The sequence below is a fragment of the Ahaetulla prasina genome, chromosome 2 (genome assembly GCF_028640845.1).
Source record: "Ahaetulla prasina isolate Xishuangbanna chromosome 2, ASM2864084v1, whole genome shotgun sequence".
NCBI classification, from domain to species: Eukaryota; Metazoa; Chordata; class Lepidosauria; order Squamata; family Colubridae; genus Ahaetulla; species Ahaetulla prasina.
This window is the reverse complement of record NC_080540.1, coordinates 252,225,458-252,241,510: the sequence shown is the minus strand read 5'-3', so window position 1 is coordinate 252,241,510 and position 16,053 is coordinate 252,225,458. Positions and strand designations below refer to the sequence as shown.

General features: G+C 41.5%; 1 protein-coding gene across 8 annotated transcripts in view; it reads left to right on the top strand.

Annotated features, from left to right (window-relative positions):
* The window catches only part of APC (APC regulator of WNT signaling pathway), a 92,269-nt gene that overhangs the window by 28,706 nt on the left and 47,510 nt on the right, over positions 1-16,053 (top strand). For 5 of the 8 annotated variants that reach the window (XM_058166559.1, XM_058166557.1, XM_058166558.1 and 2 more), the window contains 5 exons: positions 1,842-1,994; positions 10,402-10,486; positions 13,431-13,632; positions 15,316-15,424; positions 15,759-15,872. In XM_058166559.1, the coding sequence (XP_058022542.1) occupies positions 1,860-1,994; positions 10,402-10,486; positions 13,431-13,632; positions 15,316-15,424; positions 15,759-15,872 (645 nt within the window). In that variant the 5' untranslated portion in view covers positions 1,842-1,859. Of the gene's footprint in view, positions 1-1,841; positions 1,995-10,401; positions 10,487-13,430; positions 13,633-15,315; positions 15,425-15,758; positions 15,873-16,053 lie in introns of those variants that run through there. The other 3 variants (XM_058166562.1, XM_058166560.1, XM_058166563.1) reach the window with 2 other exon arrangements.

The following is a 16,053-nucleotide window of genomic DNA, read 5'->3' as shown; positions in this document are numbered from 1 at the left end:
CATTTTACCAGTTAAATTGTTCATTATTCGTTATTGTTTGGAATTGTTCTTTTATGTAAACATTAGCCACCCTTTTCAGTTTTGTGTTGTCTGCAACCTTTATAAATATCTCTTTTATGTTAAACATTAGCCAAAACATAAAAGATAGAGGCCTGGGATTTTTTTTCAATATTTCTTTTCAAGCTGAAGTTTCTTAGAATCATTTAGGAGCACCCTTTGAATGCAGTTATTTAATCAACTCTGAGTCTTAACAGTAGTATCATCCAGGCCATGTTATACAGTTTTATCAATAAGGAGGTATTCTCTCAAAAGCTTTACTGAAATCCAGATACACCATGTCTATATCATTTTTCTGACATACTAAATTTATAACTGTCACAGATAAAGATTACATTAGTTAGGCAAATTTCTTTATAACAAACCCATTCTAACTGCAGCTAGTTGTAGTACACCTATCCAAGTGTTTATAAACATCCTGCTTAATCATCATTTAAAAAAATCTTATTCAGCATAAATACCAAGCTGACAAGTCTGTAGTTTCCTGTGTCTTTTTTCTTCCCTTTTGTGGAGATTAGGATGACATTTGCCTTCTTTCAGATTCCTGTGGCCCTTTCAGTACCCCAGAAGTTCTTAAAGATTACTAAAAATGTTCCTATCATTGCGTCTTTTAGTTCCCTCTATATCCTGAGATATAGAAGCTAGGACCTTGTGATCAAATTTACAACAGTACTGAATGAGTACTAGTTACAACCAGCCCTCTGAGTTCCAGCCCCTGCAGCATTTCCAGAATCATGTAATGATAGTTTCTAATGTTCCCCTGCTGGCTTTCCATAAACTAAGTCAATGGGGAAACCAGTGGGAAGTTGGAAGTAAACTTCACGTGAAGTCCTCACTTAACAGTACACACAATCCTTGCTTAATGAAGGCAACTGGGACTGCTGGAACTACCATCACAAAGTAATGCAGACACCTGACATTGTACTTTACAGCCACATTACTTAGCGATGGCAATTCCTATCCTAATTGCTATCAGAAACTAATGTCTACTTCTTGATATATTCGACCTGAAGTCTTGAATGTCTTTAAATTAGCTAAGTTCTGTCTCTTTTGCCTCTCCTAAATTGCAGTTTATTTGTTCTCTAAGAGGTGGAATGACCAGCTAGGGCTCTATTTCTGTTCTGAAAAAAAGACATGCCTAAAATAGGAGTTTAGGAATTTTGTCTTCGGGTGATCACCCATTATCAATTCATATTATTTTCTCACACGGAACCTACATCCTCACTGACTTTACTTTTACTTTTAAGGTTGTTTTTTTTTATTTTTGGTATAACTTGCAAACTCCGCTCACTTTGAACTTTAATATTTCACTTTCATCCCTTTTTCCACAGTGAGAAATTGAGTCTGCCTTAAGGGACATTGAATTAAGGGACTTATCTATTTATTACAGCATGTTAATTGGTTCTGAATTATTTTGCAAATGAATTCAAGCATACTACTTGTCTATATGGAAATGCATACTGTAAACTAAAATTTGAATTGGAAAGTCCTCATTGATGAATAGCGTGATATTGTCTTAAATGTTATTGTGTTATTTTCTGAAGTAAAGGCATTCAAGAGTTTGTTTATTTAGTTATTTAAAACATTTATTGTATATAACTGTCCATCTTTCAGCTCTGTACTTTGTACTTAAATAGAGAATTACTTGAAGTTCCAAGACATTTTTACAATATATGAAAAATGCAATGATAGATGGGAAGTAATGTCCTTTTTAAAAAAATAATAATTCATGATATGTTTCTTGGACCAAATGAAACTAAACGTTTATTCTCTATTTGCTTCAGGTCCTGGGGTAGCCCAGAATGGCTGCAGTGTCGTATGATCAGTTGTTAAAACAAGTAGAGGTGTTAAAAATGGAGAACTCAAATCTTCGACAAGAACTGGAAGATAATTCAAATCATCTTACAAAACTGGAAACTGAAGCATCTAATATGAAGGTATGAAAATAATTTTGCTTTAAAAGCATTTTGGGATTGTGGTTCTGCTTGCAAGGCTTGTATGATTTTTTTCCATAATGCAATGGACATTGAGCTTTCCCTTTTAGATAATTGATTTTCCCTTAAAAACACTCTGTTGTATCAGACTCTTATGTATTTGTGTGTGAGTTGTATGTATGGGTATGCATGTATTCATATTCCCACAACTCTAAGATAATACCCATATAATACAATTTCTTAAAATAATTGGCAGTTGTGCCATATTAATTGTGAGAGCTGCTGTTCATGTGCTTTGTATCTTTAGACTGAGATCAATTCCTTATAAAATCTATACCTTAGGACAGGGGTGTCCAAACTACGGCCCGCGGGCCAACTGCGGCCCGCGGGTCAGTTTTTATTGGCCCGCAGCAAATTCTGAAAGTATAATTTAATATGGCCCTTTTCGCGCTGCGAGGCTCACGGCTCCTCCCCATGGGCGGGGAATAATGAAGGGAGGGGGCGGAGGAGGCGGTGAGTGGGAAAGAGGCTGCTGGCCGTGCCTGACCCCAGCAGTTCTACCCTCGCCTTCCTCGGGCCGCCTGGCGAGGCTCCTCGCGCCTCCCCATGTCGGACACGCGTGGCGGCAGTGACAGCCATCGAGAAACAGGTGAGGCGGCGGCAAGCGGGAAAGTGGCTGCTGGCCGTGCCCGACCCCAGCAGTTCTATCCTCGCCTTCCTCGGGCCGCCTGGTGAGGCTCCTCGCGCCTCCACCCCTTGGGCATGGAATAACGAAGGGAGGGGGCGGAGGAGGCGGCGGCAAGCGGGAAAGAGGCTGCTGGCCGTGCCCGACCCCAGCAGTTCTATCCTCGCCTTCCTCGGGCCGCCTGGTGAGGCTCCTCGCGCCTCCACCCCTTGGGCATGGAATAACAAAGGGAGGGGGCGGAGGAGGAGGCGGCAAGCGGGAAAGTGGCTGCTGGCCGTGCCCGACCCCAGCAGTTCTATCCTCGCCTTCCTCGGGCCGCCTGGTGAGGCTCCTCGCGCCTCCACCCCTTGGGCATGGAATAACGAAGGGAGGGGGCGGAGGAGGCGTCGGCAAGTGGGAAAGTGGCTGCTGGCCATGCCCGACCCCAGCAGTTCTAGCCTCGCCTTCCTCGGGCCGCCTGGTGAGGCTCCTCGCGCCTCCACCCCTTGGGCATGGAATAACGAAGGGAGGGGGCGGAGGAGGCGGCGGCAAGCGGGAAAGAGGCTGCTGGCCGTGCCCGACCCCAGCAGTTCTATCTTCGCCCTCCTCGCGCCTCCACCCCTTGGGCAGGGAATAACGAAGGGAGTTTCAAGTTCATACCAAATACAAAACAAAAGCCAAGATCAGGGGTGTCCAAACTTGGTCTCTTTAAGACTTGTGGACTTCAATTCGCAGAGTTCCTCAGCCAGCTTTGCTGGCTGAGCGACTCTGGGAGTTGAAGTCCACAAGTCTTAAGGGACCAAGTTTGGACACCCCTGTTCTATGCCCATAGCCACATCCACTCAGTCACATGAGCAGTTAGCCACGCCCACCAGTCACATGACCACCAAGCCACACCCCAAAATAAGCCACGCCCAAAGAACTGGTACAAAAAAATTTCACCCACCCCCCACCCCCACCCCCCGTGGCCCGGGCCTTTGCTTATTTTTCTGTATTTGGCCCTCACTCAAAAAACTTTGGACACCCCTGCCTTAGGAAAACATGTTCTAAGGTTTCAATTTCATCAGAGATAACAGGGGCATCTTCTTTGTTTAAAAGTTGTCTGATTATATCTTCAGTGCGTTATTGCACTGAGAAAGACATTAAAGTGTGCTTCAGGGAAGACCCAGAATGATTTGGAACTGAGTAACTTGTGCATAAGGACGCGGTGGCTCAGTGACTAAGACGCTGAGCTTGTCAATTGAAAGATCGGCAGTTCAGCGGTTCGAATGCCTAGTGCTGCATAACGGGGTGAGCTCCCATTACTTGTCCCAGCTTCTGCCAACCTAGCAGTTCGAAAGAATGTAAAAAAATGCAAGTAGAAAAATAGGGACCACCTTTGGTGGGAAGATAACAGCGTTCCATGCACCTTTGGCATTTAGTCATGCCGGCCACATGACCACGGAGACGTCTTCAGGCAGTGCTGGCTCTTCAGCTTTCAAATGGAGATGAGCACTGCCCCCTAGAGTTGGGAATGACTAGCACATATGTGCGAGGGGAACCTTTACCGTTATCTTTTAACTTGTGTATAGGTACTGTTCAGGTTGCAGTTTCTATGTTTTAAAATTTATATCTAATCTCTCTTTGAGGACTATATTTTTAGCATTGTATATCAGTTGCAACATTCAGCTAGGAGTGAAGCAGCCTTAGTGGGCTCCTGAATTCCTCTTTGTAAATTACTTCACACATTATTTTAAGCCGCAGTTTAGTAGGACTATATGAAGCCTCATTAGCTTTTAAAAAAAAAAAACTTTTCAGGCCTTGAGGCTCAAAATCTTAGATTTATCATTTAATAATGAAGGCGTTCTACGGAATAGAGTATAAATAGAAGATTAAATTTCCCTGCAATATGACATTTTGTAAGTACCAGTAATGCCTGAGTTGCAACAATTCACTTAGTGACCTTTTGAAGTTGTGACATAACACACACACACACACACACACAAAGTACAACACAATCCCGAGGTTACGAATATTGCAGTACCATGGCAGTCGTTCACCCATATGAACAACTGCAGAGGCACTGCAACATCCGCCCTACCTACTCCATCCTCCTGCTGGATCTCCACAAGCAGGCCTGTGGAGACTCACTTACCTTTCAAGGATCTAGTAAGGTGTCTCTTCTCCAGCCTCTCTGTTTCCTTGCCTGATCCTCGAGAGCAGTGAGAGCAGAGGGAGAGCTGGATGAGCGCATCCTGCTAGGCTTCTCTCACTCACTGGAGCTGCCTGCCACTTCTGGAGTGGCAGGCAGCCTCAGTGAGTCTCCTCCAAAGGTTTCCAGGCTCAGCATGGAAAAGTGTTTGCATGCCGAATGGAAGGCTTTGGGGCAACAAATTCGGCTTCCGCTGGCATGCAAACACAAACTGGAAGCTTCTGGGTACCGTGATTTCGCAGGACTTCAGGCACTCATTCTCAGCAAAAGCAGATCGGTGCTTGAAATTGCATGAGATCATGGCCCTCAAAAGCTTTCACTCCAGAAGTGACAGGCAGTCTCAGTGAGTCAGAGAAACCGAGCAGGACGCGATGCTCCTGCTCTCCCTCTTCTTCTCACCCCTTGCTGGAAGCAGGCAAAGAAACAGAGAGCTGGAGAGGAGACAGCTCGCTAGATCCTCGAAAGGTAAGTGACTCTCCATAGACCTGCCTGTGGAAACCCGGTGTGGTAGAATTGGGGGGGGGGGCAATTGCATGAGGTATCTGTGGGTCAGCAGAGGCCTTGGGTAGTATGAAGCAGGTAGCCTGTTCAATCACTAGGCCCTTTATGGCCTTTCCCATCCTGAGATACCTCATGTGCATTTACAACCCGCACATTCAATTAACAAATACATGGATGAAAGCAGGGAGTGATCATGGTCACGTTACCCGATTCACTCCTACAAATCTTTGGATTACGAATGTAATTGGCAGGCTCCATTACATTCGTAACTCGAGGATTACCTGTAAACAGCAAGAATCAGCAATACAGCATGAGTACCTTATCAAGCATTTTTATTTTATACTGATAGAAGAGAATATTTTTAACTCAGGATTGAATTGTAGTGTCCTTGGTGCTCTCTGAGCTTGGCTGTTTTCTTGCAGGTGTTTCATTAGAAAACTAGGTAACATCATCACTGTTTGCCCTGTCAGTATTGGTGGGAGAATCTTGGTGGTTTCTTGGACTGTTATTTACTGTTAATTTAGCTAACAATAATCAGCAGTCCAAGTAATCGCCAAGACCACTTCCACCAATATTCCAATATTCCAATATTGACAGAGCAAACCACTAATATATAAAATGAAAGCAAACCCCACTTCCTGCTAGCATTGATGATGTTACTTAGTATGCTAATGAAATGCCTGCAAGAAAACAGCTCAGAGAGCACCAAGAGCCCTGATTTTTTATGAAGGCGTGTTTGCTTTTTCTGCTGGTTTTTAAAATCATATTCCTGGAACAATAAGTTATGGATGGTCTTGCCAAACGCTAGCGTAAATTAAATGCAACTACTTAGCATGGAGTGTTGTTTTATTCATGCAATTCTATGTATAAAAGTGTACTTATACCCTACTTAAATATTCATAAACAGATTAGAAAACTTTGAAGTGAGTGGAATGAATGTGTATTGCCTGTTAAATAGAACAATACCCCCAGACACATGCAATAATTTGAAGCAATTTTAACACCATCTGGTAGCTAATGATGTTGACTTATCAAATATCAGTAGCCTAGTACCCAAATGCCACTGCCCCCTTCACTCTTATCGAGGGTTCCTGTGGATTCCATGTAATTGGGTAAGCTACCAACAAGACCTCTATAGTTTAAATGGAGACCTCCCTGGGCAATATATATCCTGGTCAGGCTCCAAACTCAACAATTGATTAAGTCATAGTATCTCATAGTCTGTCTTCCAGCATTAACCATTTGAAATACTACCAAGAACAGAGAATGACAACATCTTTAGTTATTTTATGTAGGTATGCCCCTACCAAATTCTCCCTGGACTTCCCTCCTTAGTTGCTGCTAGTGCTTGGGAAGCCGATGCTTAAATGGATTAGGTACCCAAGTTACGAAGTTATCAACAGGGCTTTTAAAAATGCAAGAGTCTAAAGGAAGTTGTCTGTCTGTCTGCCTTCTCATAATGTGCACAATGCAGTAAGAACATTCCATGGTAAAAATATTTCTGGGCACTGAGGGTTTTTTCTCTCTTGGTATTCAGAAGCCACTGTTGGAGGTACTGACTTTGTAAAGTTACACTTAAATTCTACCTTAAAATAGACAAATATTGCTTTGTTTTTCTATTGGATGTTGAACTATAGTAAGTTTTTAAATATAAGGTACCATAATACAAAAATATAATAGCATTTTGTGCTGGCCTTCTTTTTGGCTCGCTGTAGTATTCTGTCATGTATATTGCATTATGACATTAGCTGAATATTACTTTAGAATAGAATAGAATAGAATAGAATAGAATAGAATAGAATAGAATAGAATAGAATAGAATAGAATAGAATAGAATAGAATAGAATTCTTTATTGATCAAGTGTGATTGGACACACAAGGAATTTGATGCATATGTACATAAAAGTGAATATACATTTGTCAAGAATCATAAGGTACAACACTTAATGATAGTCATAGGGTACAAATATTTTATTTATTTCGATTTTTATACCGCCCTTCTCCCAAAGGACTCAGGGCCGTGTACAGCCAAGTAAAAATACACTGTATACAAATTAAAAGAAATTTAAAAGGAACATATTATGATGTGGCCGAAAAATTTAAAACAATTTAAAATATAAAAATATAAATAACCCCAATAAAATTTTAATCCAGTCCCGCTTGAATAAATAGGTGCGTTTTCAGCTCACGGCGAAAAGTCCGAAGATCAGGCACTTGACGTAAACCAGGGGGAAGTTCATTCCAAAGCGTAGGAGCTCCCACAGAGAAGGCCCTTCCCCTGGGGGCCGCCAACCGACATTGCTTGGCGGACGGCACCCTGAGAAGGCCCTCTCTGTGTGAGCGTACGGGTCGGTGGGAGGCAAAAGGTAACAGCAGGCGGTCCTGTAAGTACCCGGGTCCTAAGCCATGGAGCGCTTTAAAGGTGGTAACCAAAATCTTGAAGCGCACCCGGAAGACCACAGGGAGCCAGTGCAAACTGCGCAGGAGTGATGTTACATGGGAGCAACGAGTGGCTCCCGTTACTACCCGCGCAGCTGCATTCTGGACTAGCTGCAGCCTCCGGGTGCACTTCAAGGGCAGCCCCATGTAGAGAGCATTGCAATAATAATAAGCAATCAAATCATACTAGGAAACAGTCAATCAATAAATTGTAAGGATACTAGCAACAAGATTACAGTCATACAGTCATAAGTGGGAGGAGATGGGTTATAATTTCCAAGAGACCCCAGTGATTGCTATATATGAATGTGAAAGGCAGATAACTGCTCATAATGAAGATATATTCTGCATACAAAAAAGTGTAAAGAAACACTGATGCACTTGACATAAAGATGGTAGTGAACCTTCAAACTTCCTCACAGCTTGCCTTCATTTTCAAACTGAGAGGATGAACCTTCAGCAGAACAATTTATTGCCCTCTCTACATAGAAATCTGAGATTATAAAATTGTTAAGGCCTGTTTAATAGACCAGAAAACTCTTCCAGAAAATATGGAATGATCTGGGTGTATATAGTGAGCAACCACTGTGTCTAGGACTTAATGCATCCTTCAATTGTGTCTTTATAGTTATACATCCCTTTCTGTTTCTGTTGCTGAAATTAAGATAGGAAGCACATATAAATCAAATTATAAGGCTCTAAATTAGGCACAACAAGCATAAAAAAGAGACATCCAAAACTCAGCCCAGAAAATCCCCGACCCACTTAATTTCATGATATAATTGTCAAATCTTACTGCTCCAATAAAAACAGACCTTGCACTTCCTCAATTTTTTTAAGTGTGTCCCTCCAGTTGACAATAGATTGCCTAACTTTGGTTTTGGTTATCAACAGACACAACATTTGTATTCATATCGATGGTGAAGGGGTGGGGAGGAGGAATTCAGCCAGCAGAAGTGAGAGGAACTACCCAGTCAATTTTTCTGCCCTTCTCTTTATCAGAGGACGTCTGTCATTCCTTGACTTTACCTGCCATTTCTTGCTTCCTCAGAGTTTCAAGTACTCATTTAACAGGATCCTTCTAATTTTAAATACAAAGAAATAAGAACTGAGCAATCTATGTAAGGACCTATTACAACTACACTGTAATCTCCATCTCACCTTTCTTTATTCTGAAGTTGCAAAGAAGGCAGAAGATGGTTTGGTAGATGTATGACAAACATACCCCAAATTTCTTAGGTAGTATTGAACCCATAAGCTTCCTTTTACTCTTTGCTCTGAAACAATAAAACATTAGGGTTTTTAAAAATCACTGCTCAATAGTGTAGTGATTTTCTGAATTTTTATTTCTGTTCTGCAAGAGTTACAGGATATACTTTTTTCTTTCTTGAAGCATTTATTAAGCAATTTCACTCCAAATTTCCCATATTTGAAGTATTGGCAACAAAACACTGTTTCAATAGATGATAATACTGGATCTCGTGAGATAAATATTATTAGCCAAGCAAACTTTATAGAAAAATCATCGCATGAATGTAATTCAGTTTTTGAAACAATTGTTTCCCTACTTAATTGACCAGGTGTTCAGCATCAGAATGAGACATCAGATTTTAAATACGTGCTTTGGATTTTAAATCTGGTGATCATATGCATAACAGGAAGAGAACATAGTGCATATATAAAGAGATTAAAATGTATGTCAATGTGCAGTATATTATCACAGCTCATTTTTACTTACTAGTTGTGCATCATTTAGGGATGTGTGTAGGGCTGCCTCTTCATAAAGGTCCCGAAATAGCTTTTGATCACAACACAGCTCTGCTTTTTTGAAACACCTTTTCTGAAATTAAGGTACCCATAAGAATTGAATGGTTTGTGATTCATGGACTTGCTACAGAAACAAATAAAACACTGTTGATTGATAGCTGCATCTTCTGTGAACAAAACAGAATGAAGAATTTTTATGAATTCATATTTTAAAATATTTTTAAAAGCCCCAAAAAAGGTTACGCTCAGTGCCTTCAACATTCTACAACATAATCAAAATGTTAACTAAAAGTGGTTTGGTGAGGGGGTCAAATAGCTGGCCATCTTGAAGTCCTGTTATCATATGTTAACATAGACCTGAAGGAGACATGTGTTCATGTCATAAATTAAAACATCAAGTTAAGATCCAAACTATAACTCCTGATCTAAGTGCTCTCGTTACTGTCTGCTTTTTCTATTACATTTTAATTAGCAATTGAGTACAGTAATTTTAATACATTAATAGAATTTCATAATATTTTTATTGAAATACACATGAATTTGTTTCCATTCTAAAAGCACAATGCTTATTCTAATGTACACACTACATGTTTTAAAGTATTAAGACATCATATATACATTTCTTGAAAAAAATACCAATTTGCACTAAAAAATAAATAATAGCTATTGGGAATTAAAGATGTGCAGCATTTTCTATTATCTAATTCTGCATTCTAAATAAAATAATTCTGTACATGTTCTTACCTAATTCAAAAGATGTGTTTGAAAGTGGGTACACTACAAAATAGTAACCTTTATATTTCATTCTTGCTTAATTTTTTAAAATAATACCATTCCTTATATTCCAGGAGGTATTGAAGCAATTGCAAGGAAGTATTGAAGATGAAGCAATGGCTTCATCTGGTCAGATTGATTTGCTGGAACGTCTTAAAGGTAAATGGAAGAAGGCTACACCAGTTAGCAAAGCAAATATTTTCCATGGATTCTTAATGCGAAGGTGAACATTGCAAGCCAAAGATATATTTCCCCCCTCCCAAAAAAGTTTCTCAAATTATCACCCAAATATGAAAACACTGGCAATTTAACTTTCATACTTACAAAGTTTATGTTTAGACATAGTAATATTTAATACTGAATAGATTCCCATTCTTGCAACTTGAAAACATTTTTCACAATCTTTTGTGAGATTCCTAATAAAATACTATTAAATAGAAGGGAAAAGAGCTGAATAATTCTAATCCTAATTGACACTAATTTTAATTTAGTAGGAAAATATTCTGTCTTTAGGAAGTATTACTATGTTTCCCCGGAAATAAGACCCGGTCTTATTTTCTTTTGGGATTGAAAATAAGCACTCGGGCTTATATTCAGGGAGGTCTTTTTTTTTTTTTAGTACAGGAGGCGGCAAGTGTGGGGGCCAAAGGGAGTGGAAGCACAGCTACCACTGGCCCTGCCCTCTCCATCCCACTGTCTGCTTGCCTGCAGCTGTAACGGGGCAAGCACTCGGCATGCGCTGGCCTGTATCTGCCCTTCCTGCTGGCCCAGATGCTTCTGGACTTCTCAGCCGTGGCGGGTGCCGTGCTGGCCACCAAATGGCTGCCCATGCTGCTACTAGCCTTGCAGGGGCCCTTCGCCCTCCTGGCAGGAGGGGTGGAGGCCAGGGCGTGCCGAGATCTTGGCCCTGATTGATGCCGTGGACAAGTAGACAGTGGGACAGAGAGAGCAGGGGCGGTGGTACCTGCCCAAACACATTTTGCCCAGAGGAAACAAAGCTTTGTCTGCATCCTCTTTGCAAGCAGACAGAGCTTCATCTCCCTCTGAGCAAAAAGTGCGCAGAAGAGCCAGGCAGAGGTGATCCCAATGCACCCCCCACTCTGTCCTATGCTTTCTTGACTGGCCTACAGCCAACTGAGTAAACACCTGCACAGGGCATCAGGATCACCTGCCTCCCCCATGCCTCTGCCTGCTACCACACAAGCCTCTCGTGAGTTAGGAGGCCGCACAGGACTTCCGGATCACCTGTCTTCTCCCCCTGCCTCGGCCTCCACGCTCAGACTTATCGGTATTTGCGCTGTGCCAAAGGGCCTGCAGGCTGTGGCCGCTGCTGGACACCATTGTTCCCCCTGACACTCGCTGCCTCTTGTGCTGGCCATGCCCTTCCCCAGGACTTATTTTCAGAATAGGGCTTTTATTAGGCACACCCAAAAATCAGGCTAGGGCTTGTTTTCAGGGTAGGCCTTATTTTCGGGGAAACAAGGTAGAAGATTTTATCTTTTTATTTGGAGGAAAAAATCACCAAACTCTATTGACAAACTGGAACAAGTAGATAAATAGATATATCTTGATAAAATATTTCCTAAAGATGGAGAAATAGCTGGAGATATTTTAAGAAATACAAATACTAGTAAAAAGGTAGTGGTAATAGTATCTTTACAGTGTTCTTATGTGATTTCTGTTTCAACAATCTTGTCAAAGCTTATGCAATAAAAAGAATTGCAAAGAAGGATAGTGGTAGTTTGAAAACAGATGACTTTGTGTGGGGAATGAAATCTTGTTAAGAATATTTGAATGCAATACAAATGGGTACCTAGAAGAAAATAATAAAAGAATAAAAAAAAGAGGGACAAGAATGGTGTTGAATGAAAAAAATGTGTGTTCCAAATACAGAATGGTTGAGAGAAAGATGAATATTGAAATGTTTAAAGAAAAAAGGCAGTGTATGACTTAGCCAGAGCATGGACATCGTAGAAGGACAGGAAGGCATAGAAAGATAAAGAAAATGCTGGGGCAAACTAGGTTTAGCAGTATTCCTTTTATTTTCTCTTACTGCGTTCCTTGAGGGTTGTTGTTGTTGTTGTTGTTGTTATTTCTTACAGGTAGTCCTCAATGTATGACTGGTTGCTTAGTGACCGTTACAGCAGATCCCCCAAAACTACTTTACAACTCAGTCCCAAAGTTATAGATGCCAGAGCTCCACCATAGTCATTCACCCTTACAGCCAATTTCATGTACACTGCAGTGCTCCTTTGCCTATCTCCCCCAGACTTTGCAGACCTTGGGCCCCCACCCCCCTTCTTATTTATCTTTCAAAAATCTGTAGAGTCGGGTTAAGAAAGGAGAACAGGCCACTCCATTGATGGTCGCTTGGTACAATCCTTGTGGAGACTGCCATTTTCCAAGTAGTTGCATTGAATTGTGGCCACCCGGAAAATGGTGGGTGTTTCCAGGATCATGTTGTGTAGCCCAGCAGTGGGATAGCTTTCCACAGCATTCCGCTGCTGCATTCTGCATTGAATTGTCGGCACTCAGAAAATGTTGCCATTTCTGGGATTGTGCCACACAGCCCAGCAATGGAGTGGCCTGTCCTCCTTCCCTAACCCAAGCTCCAGAGATCATTGAAAGGTAAGTGCTCATTGGCTCATGCTGGATGAGGAAGAGAGTGGGCTCCAGTGGATGGAAAGCAGGCCCAAGGCCTGCGGGGACTCCATTGAGCAAGTAGCAGAACACAGGATGCCCCAGGGGTTGGGGGAGGCCTTGGGAGATCTTGGGACAGGGCCTATGCAGTTCCTAGGACCTCCCTCTGAGGTTCCTGAGGCACCTCCAATTAATGATCCATGCATTTGTTTAACAACCACATTGGGAAAGCAGGAATGGAAGGTTGTAAATGACAAGATCATGTGGGCTCTTGACTTAATGGCTGTCACAATTTCCTACCATAATGGGCATGTTTCATTATGTTTGTGAGTCAAGAACTACCTATATTTTTTTTCTTCCTTTTGAGTAACATTGCTTACCTGAACAAGGAATGGCATAATTTTAAAAAATCATATAAGACTTTTTTCTTGTTAACTCAGCAGTTTTCTTTGTTTCTGCTCAGAACTGAATTTGGATAGCAATAACTTCCCTGGTGTGAAGCTAAGGCCAAAGATATCCATGCGTTCATACGGAAGCAGAGAAGGATCAGTTTCCAGTCGATCAGGTGAATGCAGCCCTGTTCCCATGGGATCATTTCCCAGAAGAGGTTTTATGAACGGAAGTAGAGAAAGCACTGGTTATCTAGAAGAACTAGAGAAAGAAAGGTAATTTTTAATTTCAGATATGTGTTTTTTATCAATCTGAAACTTTAAATTAGTTGTACCCCTTCTTTCCTTCCTTCCTTCCTTCCTTCTGTGTCTGAAAATTGAGGAAGCATTCTTGCACAATTTTCTGAGGTTCCAGAAGCCCTGCAAGAGCAGGGCCCTTTGGAGTGACTTCTGGAGGAAAGGAAAGGTTGGAAAGGAGGAAATCCGAAGGGCTTTTGTCAGGAGTGGGGGTGAGAAATGACAAACCACCAGAGTCAACTTAGGCATTTTCTGAATTTTTCACATGCTGAAATAAGTATGAATATTATGTATTATTGAAATTCTGAGCAGCTGTGAAACATCTCTTATCTTCCACTTGAAAGATAACAAGTTATTAAACTGTAGATCAGGGGTGTCAAACTCGGGGGCCGGATCTGGCCCACTTAGATCTGGCCCGCAGGGCTGTCCTGGAAACAGCAAAGGACCAGCCCGCAGTGCCTCTGCCAGCGAAAATGGAGCTCAGAAGGCCACGTGCAGCTCTCCCAAACTCCATTTTCACTGGCAGAGGGTTGCAGGAGGCCGTCGCAGCCGAAGCATTGTTGTTGTGTCTTGCCCGCCCTCAGAGCAGCCGGGGCCTTCTTACCTGCTCCCGAACACTGAGGAATGTATGCCTCCCGGCCCAAGTCCTGGCTCCATGCCCACACAAACTGCAGAAGAAGGAGCATCTCCCTCCCCCAGCCCTGACTCCATGCCCAGGCAAACGGAGCAGCTAGACCCCTCCCCCTCCTCCACAGCAGGTGAGCCTGAGGAGGGTTTACTCCCAACAACAGCTGATTGGAGTGACCCTCGCATCAGAAGATTGGAGAGGCGGAGGCAACAGAAGGAAGGGAGGGGCAGGCCTTAATGAGTGCTGAGTCATGGAGCCACACCCCATGGCCTATATAAAGGATCTACTTTCTGGCAGTCTCTGAGTCAGGCAAAAGTCGAACTTATCTTGCTGAAGTCACTTTCTGGTCTCCTGCCTGCTCTGAGGACTTTGCTAGGACTTTGGGCAGAGCTGCAGAGGCAAGCCTGATTCGGATTTCCCTGACCCAGCCGTCAGCGGAGGAGTGGGACACGACAATTGTTCAGGAGCTCGTTTTTGCTGACAGAGTGCTTGGGCCACCACAGGGCCCTCCAACACGAGTGACGTTGAGCTGGCCACGCCCACCCTGCCAAACTCACCCTGTCCTTCGTGGTCAAACACAACCCTGATGGGGCTCTCAATGAAATTGAGTTTGACACTCCTGCTGTAGATAAAAAGAAAGTATGAAAATGTAAAATTTAAGATAGCCTTTTCTAATTTTTAAATTAGTATTCCCTAACTACATATTTGATATTGTTAAGGTAACAAATCATAATGTATCAATCCAAATAAATCTACAGCACTATCAAGAGAACCTCAAATCAAGGCAGTACAAGATGAGGCAAGATTCTGTTAAGATGAAAATGGGGTAAACATAAATGATAGAATATTGGATTTGAATTAAAGTGAGGATACATTTAAATCTGTATTCTGCACTATGAACCTCACTGGCTCATCTTGGAGAAGCTCATGGATGATTATGAAAATGAAAATGATTCATTTGTATAAGTATAACCTGTTATATATTGGCTAATGTAGAATAATAAAATGATAAATACTTGTTTCTTTATCTCTAGATCTCTTTTGCTTGCTGAGCTTGAAAAGGAAGAAAAAGAAAAAGACTGGTATTATGCTCAGCTTCAGAATTTGACTAAAAGGATAGATAGTCTTCCTCTTACTGAAAATGTAAGTGGTAACAGCTATACACATCATGTATATAGTTAATTTAAGTATTTTTTAAATCAAAATATACCAGTTGAAATATCTCATTATTTCAGATTTTTTGAGGACAAGATTAAAGTCTACAGAAATATATTGGGAATATTTTTTTAAAACTCTTCATATGTTTATAGATTTTCTCAGTCTTCCTGTGTATCTGTGTGTGTCTTATTGGGGAAATGACATTAATTAACTTTAACTTTTATAAAACTTTTAGATTCACATAATTAAATTTCTTCAGTTTATTATGGAATATTAGCATTATTCTTAATTGGGATTATTGTATTTCCTATGTTTTTAGTTTTCATTGCAGACTGACATGAATCGAAGGCAATTGGAATATGAGGCAAGACAGATCAGAGCTGCCATGGAAGAACAACTTGGTACATGTCAAGACATGGAGAAGAGAGCACAGGTAATTTCTTCTCCACATGAATTCAATAATAATTTAGTAATAATTCAAAGATGTACCTGTTTTTTGTGTATTTACAGGTGCTTGAGAAAGTGCCTTTGTTTTCAAATGATATGTTTAATAATTATGCAGTAAGCTTAACAATTATGGTTCAAAAAACTGAGAACAGAAACAGTGGTATTGA